Below are 8,914 nucleotides of genomic sequence, written 5' to 3' on the forward strand. Positions count from 1 at the left end.
TTCATTCACCTGGTGTCCCAGGTGCAAAGTAGTTAATTACCTGTTGTCCCAGGTGCAAAGTAATTAATTCACCTGGTGTCCCAGGTGCAAAGTAATTCATTCACCTGGTGTCCCAGGTGCAAAGTAGGGCATTCACCTGTTGTCCCAGGTGCAAAGTAGTTCATTCACCTGGTGTCCCAGGTGCAAAGTAATTCATTCACCTGTTGTCCCAGGTGTAAAGTAGTTCATTCACCTGGTGTCCCAGGTGCAAAGTAATTCATTCACCTGTTGTCCCAGGTGCAAAGTAGTTCATTCACCTGGTGTCCCAGGTGCAAAGTAGTTCATTCACCTGTTGTCCCAGGTGCAAAGTAGTTCATTCACCTGGTGTCCCCGGTGCAAAGTAGTTCATTCACCTGGTGTCCCAGGTGCAGAGTAGTTCATTCACCTGTTGTCCCAGGTGCAAAGTAGTTCATTCACCTGGTGTCCCAGGTGTAAAGTAGTTCATTCACCTGGTGTCCCAGGTGCAAAGTAGTTCATTCACCTGGTGTCCCAGGTGCAAAGTAATTCATTCACCTGGTGTCCCAGGTGCAAAGTAGTTCATTCACCTGGTGTCCCAGGTGCAAAGTAGTTCATTCATCTGGTGTCCCAGGTACAAAGTAGTTCATTCACCTGGTGTCCCAGGTGCAAAGTAGTTAATTCACCTGTTGTCCCAGGTGCAAAGTAGTTAATTCACCTGGTGTCCCCGGTGCAAAGTAGTTCATTCACCTGGTGTCCCAGGTGCAAAGTAGTTCATTCACCTGGTGTCCCAGGTGCAAAGTAGTTCATTCACCTGGTGTCCCAGGTGCAAAGTAATTCATTCACCTGTTGTCCCAGGTGCAAAGTAGTTCATTCACCTGGTGTCCCAGGTGCAAAGTAGTTCATTCACCTGTTGTCCCAGGTGCAAAGTAGTTAATTCACCTGGTGTCCCCGGTGCAAAGTAATTCATTCACCTGGTGTCCCAGGTGCAAAGTAGTTCATTCACCTGGTGTCCCAGGTGCAAAGTAATTCATTCACCTGGTGTCCCAGGTGCAGAGTAATTCATTCACCTGTTGTCCCAGGTGCAAAGTAATTCCTGATTAGATAAGAACCAAGAAGATCACTGAATCGGAGGATATTACATCACCATCGCTCAATAGACTTACTTACCTAGTTCATGATCACTAAACCACTGCTTCTGAAGGGGAAACATTAGATACACTGGCAACTATTGATGCGTCCGTTTCAAACGTTATTATCGTCACTGCCCACATACTTCCATGCGTCTTTCACGTTGGTATCATGTTGAGCAATACGTTCACCAGTGGGCAGTAGAGAGTCAAATGTATGAGTGTGTGTGTGGTTTTGCTGCGTTTCATGCGTATCCGTAAGCTTTCAGAGGACGGACAGAAAACACAGGAAATGAACACAGAGTACGGACAGAAGGCTCTGTCCGTCTGTGTCTCCATCTTTAACGTAGAGTATAATTGGGCCTTAAGGGTGCAGCAGTAGCCTAGTTCTGTTACTCAGTTAAAGAGGGAGCGGGAGTTGGGGACCAAGGTCTTGCTCGAAAAAGAGATCATTGATCTCAAGTGACTACCTGGTAGAATAAAGGTCAAATAAAGCTTTTTATAGTTTGTCGCAGGTGGACTGTTCAATCTGTGGACAGGAATATTTGGTCAACTGCTTATTCATGGCAACAGAGAAATCCAATCGCATAAAGGTTCATGTATAGATAGTATTCCGTTACATCACCACACGGCCATTTTGGTAGGAAAACAACAGGTGATTGTGATCAATTAACAGGTGATTACAATCAAGTGACACTTACAGCCAATGAGCTGTGTGTATTGTAGCGCCATATTGGTAGGAAAAAGGCTCGTGACATCATTGGAATACTATGAATAGTAGCACGCACTGACCTGAGTTAGGGGTGGGAATCTCTTGGCACCTCACAATTCGATTAGATTCCAATTCAGAGGGCTACGATGCGATGATAAAACGATTATCGATGCATCTTTGTTTTCAATACATGATTTCCTTTTTCTCACTCTGTGACTACTTTTAAAATAAGGTGCATTTGGCAGTGTAATGACCCATAATTAAAATAAACAGATGAATTTACTTCCATTAAATTTTATGAATATAACAAATGCTGCACTCACAGTTGAGTTCCGCCTTTTCGTTCTGTCAACATCACATTTTTAACTAATGTTAGATACTCGATTTTTGACATTTGTGAATCGATTCATAATCACCCAGATCCGCATTGCGATGCATCTAAGAATCGATTTTAACTATCTGCTTTTAACCGTTCCCTGTCAGCGGCAGCCATGGTGGACGCAGCGGCCGCCGAGCAGTTCCTGGACGCCAACCCGGACTTCGCCAAGAAGTACTACGACATCAACCTCCGGCCCAAGGTCATCTCGGACCTGCTGGACGGAAACCGCAAGACGGAGGTGGACGTCGGCACGTTCCACGACATGTCGACGGTGGAGGAGAGCGAGATCATGTTCGACCTGATCCGGGACATCCAGGACAACCTGCAGATGGAGAAGTCGGTCTTCAACTTGATGAAACATCTCAGCTTCATGATGAGAGCCGACCAGATGAGCCTGTTCATGTACCGGCAGAGGAACGGCGTGGCCGAGCTGGCCACCAGGTCAGACGGGGGTTTCTGTCATCTGGTTTAGTTTAGAAAGTTACTGCTTCTACATGAGTGAGCCGGTACACCATTATCTGTATCTGTATTTGTTTAACCAACTAAATTATCTGGTCCCTTATCTGTACTCGGAGGGGGCGTGGCTTAAATCGAAAGTGGGCGGGGTTTAGAAAGTGCATGTGACTTAAGTTTTTTTGTAGTAGTTGTTGTTGGCGGCAGTTCAGCATGCGGAGATGCCACCAAAACGTTCAAAGTACGTCTAAAAAAGGTATTTGCATCTGTATCACTATAAGGGTACACCAGTACCCGTACCAATACTGGTATCATAATCACTTTAAGGGTACACCAGTACCCTTAAAGTGATTATGATACCAGTACCAATACTGGTATCATAATTCTTTTAACGATACCAGCCCTAATCACGAGTACGGGTATTATATATATATATATATTATATACAGTATATAGTATATAGTATATATTATATATATATATATATATATATATAGTACGGGTATTGACACATTGAACTCGAATGATACTCGTACTCCTAAAAAGTATGTTAGCTGTACCAGATAGTCGTTTCATCCGAGTATTCAGCTCAACCCTAACATCAATGACCTTCATTTAGTCCATTAGAGCCATGGACCCCTCAATTTGCTTCAGTTGTGTTCCTGACCCAAATCTGAGAATAAACTGTTAAGATATGATTGGTCCAGAAAGGTCCAGAATTCCATGACTATCATGGTATTGATCAAAACAGTCATTCTTTTACATTCTCTAATTGTGTTCACTTCTTATCAATTAATAAATACCAGAGAAGTTTCACACTTGTTCAGTTTGCTGGGGACCCCCTGGAACCCCCTCAGCGACCCCTGGTGGTCCGTGGACCCCACATTGAGAACCACGGCTCCTACATACATTTAGCACAAAGTACAAAACACAGAATACATGTTGTGGTCACAGAAATTTGTGGATGGATAACGGTGATGATGTCATCAGTGATGATGTCATCAGTGCCAAACTTGGGCTGTTGAAAGATGTAGTTTCCTCGACTGGGCTTGAACAGGGATGATGTCACCAGTGATGATGTCATCAGTGATTCCAAACTTGCCTCGAATGAGCGTGAGGTCACCTGTTGCTACATGTTGCTACATGACACACGTCGTCCTTGGCCGGACGTTGCCCTTGTTTTCATCCAGGGAAGTTTTAAGGACTTAAAGTTTATTTTTGACACAGTCTCCTGCTGTTGGCAGCTCCACTGTGGTGGTTCGGGGTTCAGTGCTTTGCTCAAAGGAACCTCAGGGGAAGATGTTGAGGGAGAGAGAACCCCCTTTACTTTATTAGTGTAGTACTATTACTGCCTGTTCCTGGTGTAGGCTGAACGCTCAAGTTGACAGGGATTTAGATATTCCAACAGATTTGTGCACACATAGGATCACGGCTTCATAGGTTTATTTGTCGAGGTTTCGGTCACCAGATCTTTCTAAGTCAACTAGAACCAAAAGTGTCATAGTGCGTAATATGTTTTAGGTGTGACCTAATGTTCCATGTTGGACATGAGGCACTGGAATGAGGGAGAGCAAGATGGCAGATTTCACACACAAAAAATAGTTTTATTGTGGCTTGGACATTCCCTTTATCTTCATTAAGTGATGGGTTTTTTAAGACACACGGTCGCACATTAAGCACAAAGGGAAGATCAGTCCTATTTATGAGAGAGCTCAGGCTCAAAGGCAGATGGTGGGCCTTTTTCACAGCTGCCCTTTTGTGTCTAAAAGGCAGGGTAAACACAGGTGCAACCGACTCACTAATTAGGGCCACAGCACTGGTACACCTAAATGGACTGGAAGTTGGAAACCCTAATTCATGTTTTGGTGCACCTGTACTACGTCCTGCCTTTTAGACACACAATGTGGAAAAAGGCCTATCGAGCACACCTGCGTCTGGCTGACCTCAGTCAGGTGTGCTGCTTGTTGCTCCTCCCAGAGCTGAACAGGGCTGATCACAGACATGCAAGACTTTCTGCAGCTTATCGTTATAAGTGCGAGATCAGTCACAGCACTCACAGGTGGGAGGGGTGTGACATGCCACACCTGTGTCAGCTGGATGGATTACCTTGGCCAAGGAGGAGTGCTCACTAACACGGATTTAATCCAATTTGTGGAAAAAATAAGCCTTTTGTGTTCATAGAATAAGTCTTAGATCTTTTAGAAAAATGAAGAATGTGAGAAAAAACAAAGGTGTTTCATTTATGTTTTTGTTGAGTAAAGAAAGCTTAGATATAATGAAACAACAAAAATAAAGGAAACTGAATATTTTAGCCTCCCACAGAAACCTGTTGAGGGCTAATAAAATATTTTTTGTGGCCATAATCTGACACTCAGACTTTTGATTGACTTTGACTTCCCTTCATGACATAAAACAATGTAAATGTAAAAGAATGTAAAAGATGTAAATCTCCTGTGTGCAGGTTGTTTGCCGTGCATAAAGACGCCACGCTGGACGAGTGCCTGGTGCAGCCCGACAGTGAGATCGTTTACCCACTGGACATGGGCATTGTGGGCCACGTGGCCACCACCAAGAAGATGGTCAATGTTCCTGATGTGTCACAGGTGTGTGTGTGTGTGTGTGTGGGTGTGTGTGTGTGTGTGTGTGTGTGTGGGGGGGGGGGGGGGGGTAGTAGATAAAAGACTCACCTCGTACTGTTATGGGACCCACAGCAGGGTCCTTCCTTACTAACACAAAGTCTTTCCTTTTCACTTTCACTTTCAACTACTTTGTTGGTGAACACACTCCTTTAACCTGCCTCAACTTCAGTTAGCGATTTCCTACATTTCCCAGAAGGACCCATACCCGTTACTCAAAACAGTCTCTCTCCTCTTCTACGATGGATTTATCTCTGTGTGATTGTTGAACGTCTCTTGGTGCAAAATGGCAGCTGTAGAAAGAAGCCGTCGCTCTTTGATTGTGAGGGACTGACACCAAAACCTGACGTTTAGCAAACATGTTTGACATCCTGAAACATCTTCTCATATCAAACTCCACTGGAGCTGCTGGAAACATCTGGAGGTGACCTTGTTGTCATCCTCATTTGGCCAGTCATCCATGGGAAGAATAGAAATACACCAAACAACAAAATCACTGCTGTTTTTTCCAGTGTAGTTTTCCTTGGAAAACATGGATGCATTTTTGGCCCCAGTAGAAATCAAAGCCCTGATCCTGACAACAGGGTTCCTACCACTGACCTACCACTGACCTCAATAATATGGACAAACCCACCCACTACTTTTTGACTCACGTTTTGCAGCAGTGTTGTCTGTCGCCGTCTTAGGGTCGTTGCACAGCTCACGTGAGATGGGGGTTTCCCAGAGCCGCAGCTCCGTCTGCTATTGGTCCATGATCGGCAAGCTGCGCGATCACTGGACACGTGACTTTCTATCGTCTATTTTACTCCAAACGGGCGAGTTATATAAGAAATGACGCCTCTACAGTTGTTATGAAAAGGTTAGTAAGTTAACTATATAGACCAAAACCATGTTTGAGTCCAGGCTGTGAAGATGCTTCATCACTGTTAAAGTGGGGACATTTTAACATGGGGGTGAACGGGAACGACCAGACTTCTGAGTCCTGCCTCAAGTGGCCATGGGAAAACCCCAGAGCTTGCCCACTGGTTCCTACGCAGGTGTGGAAACTCTGAGTTTTTTTTTCTTTTTTTATACTTTATTTTACATTTTAACATTTTACAGAACACACGAAGAAAGAAAACAAAAACAGGCTCAGACACAGAGAAAAAAAAAATAGAAAAGGGAGAAAAAAAACATATATATACTAAGGACATTCAGTGTTACAATATAGAACTACCAGCCACACACAGTGCCTTTATGCTTCCAGGAGATTCTGTACTCTGGAAAAGTATTAAACATGAATTTGATCATTTCCAGGTCTTGAATAGTTTGTGAAAAGTGGAAAATGTTGTGGTGCAGCTCCGATATAGAGGTAATTCTAGCATTTATTTTGAGTCCACAGCTTGTGTTGATGTGAAGAATAATGTTCAGATAGAGGGATGCTCTTAATACCCAGCTGATGTCAGCATGCATTAGATTAGATGAAGAATACCCTGCACCAACATCACAACCTGTCAAGAACATAGGGTCTTGGTTTGCATAGGGTCTTTAAAAATATGGAATTTTAAAATGGAAAGCACCTAGGAACTCTGCCAATCATCTCACATAGTCTGATATTGAGTCTGCTATTTGTGGCTGTGAAGAACAATCCTCATCTGTGATATGACCTAGTTAGCAGGGACAATTATGTCCCATCTGCCTAAATCATATTGAACACCAGACAAAATGTTTGAAACAAATCAACCTTACCACAGATTATGGAATTTGTTGTATGTTGTATGTTGTATGTTGGAAATATTGCTATGCTTTAGCAGCATACTCCTAAATAGGTGGACACAAATGCTAAAACTGTTGAGTCATATCATATCACTGAGCCGAAACTGCACCTTCTTCCAGACCTAAACGTTTTTCTAAAATGGAATCAGACGCCACTCAGTTGATGTGAAACTGCGCCCCAGCTTACGCATCACCTCTAGAATAGTATTCGCACACGAATGTTGCTCACTGCTCAGACAAACAAGTTAAGAGTAGGTAGGGAGTGGGAAGTGGGAAGTAGACTAGTTGCTGTGTGTTTGTCTGGCCACCAGAGGGCGACGCCGCACCACTCTCTCCCTCTAATCCCCCCCACCGCCTACCCAAAGCCAGCTCAATCTCATTAGAGCCAATACCTTTGACATTTGAGAATGATTGGATCTTATTCCCAATCTCCACTCCAAGTTTGTCATGCTGCGGCCGGGCCAGCACCTGCTGGACGGGTTCTGCTGGCATTTACACCTAATAAGGCAGCGCCGCGCTCCAAATCACTGATGGATGACACGCACGGTCGGCCACCCATCCTCCGTATCACTTTCGCCCACTTCCTTTTCACGGGAGAAACGGACCAGAACGCTCTCAAGATGATTGTTTCTGTTGGGTTTGTATCTTCCTGGGCCGGGCCTGCAGAACAAACATCATCATGCTTTACAAAGCGACCCGTCACCCCGCAGCCTCCTGTAGAAACACACTGAGGTAAACTGGGAAAATGTGGCACCTGGGCTGATATCAAAGCCTTGAGCGCCACAATGAGCCAACTGCTAATATTCCCCTATAATTGGTTGGCTTTATGATGCTAATGTGCTGAGGATGGTAATGTGCAGCAATGCAGAGAGAATCAGGGTCTTGCCGCACTGTCTTTCTCTCAACCAGTACAGACCTCTCTCCATCTCAACCAACCAGTACAGACCTCTCTCCATCTCAACCAGGACAGACCTCTCTCTCCATCTCAACCAGTACAGACCTCTCTCCATCTCAACCAGTACAGACCTCTCTCCATCTTAACCAGTACAGACCTCTCTCTCCATCTCAACCAGTACAGACCTCTCTCCATCTCAACCAGTACAGACCTCTCTCTCCATCTCAACCAGTACAGACCTCTCTCCATCTCAACCAGTACAGACCTCTCTCTCCATCTCAACCAGTACAGACCTCTCTCTCCATCTCAACCAGTACAGACCTCTCTCTCCATCTCAACCAGTACAGACCTCTCTCTCCATCTCAACCAGGACAGACCTCTCTCCATCTTAACCAGTACAGACCTCTCTCCATCTCAACCAGGACAGACCTCTCTCCATCTCAACCAGTACAGACCTCTCTCCATCTCAACCAGTACAGACCTCTCTTCATCTCAACCAGTACAGACCTCTCTCCATCTCAACCAGTACAGACCTCTCTCCATCTCAACCAGTACAGACCTCTCTCCATCTCAACCAGGACAGACCTCTCTCCATCTCAACCAGTACAGACCTCTCTCCATCTCAACCAGTACAGACCTCTCTCCATCTTAACCAGTACAGACCTCTCTTCATCTCAACCAGTACAGACCTCTCTCCATCTCAACCAGTACAGACCTCTCTTCATCTCAACCAGTACAGACCTCTCTCCATCTCAACCAGTACAGACCTCTCTCCATCTTAACCAGTACAGACCTCTCTTCATCTCAACCAGTACAGACCTCTCTCCATCTCAACCAGTACAGACCTCTCTTCATCTCAACCAGTACAGACCTCTCTCCATCTCAACCAGTACAGACCTCTCTCCATCTCAACCAGTACAGACCTCTCTCCATCTCAACCAGTACAGACCTCTCTCTCCA

At 44.8% G+C, this 8,914-nt stretch overlaps 1 protein-coding gene across 1 annotated transcript in view; it reads left to right on the forward strand.

Annotated features, from left to right (window-relative positions):
- Positions 1 to 2,324: 2,324 nt before the first annotated feature.
- pde6a (phosphodiesterase 6A, cGMP-specific, rod, alpha) overlaps positions 2,325 to 8,914 on the forward strand; it is a gene marked incomplete at its 3' end in the record, with an annotated part of 55,447 nt that continues 48,857 nt past the window's right edge. Inside the window, exons 1-2 of the mRNA XM_083651891.1 lie at positions 2,325 to 2,656; positions 5,130 to 5,271. Of these exons, the coding sequence (XP_083508017.1) occupies positions 2,328 to 2,656; positions 5,130 to 5,271 (471 nt within the window). The 5' untranslated portion in view covers positions 2,325 to 2,327. The remainder of the gene's footprint in view (positions 2,657 to 5,129; positions 5,272 to 8,914) is intronic.

The sequence above is a fragment of the Poromitra crassiceps genome, assembly GCF_964638095.1.
Source record: "Poromitra crassiceps genome assembly, chromosome: 15".
NCBI lineage: Eukaryota > Metazoa > Chordata > Actinopteri > Beryciformes > Melamphaidae > Poromitra > Poromitra crassiceps.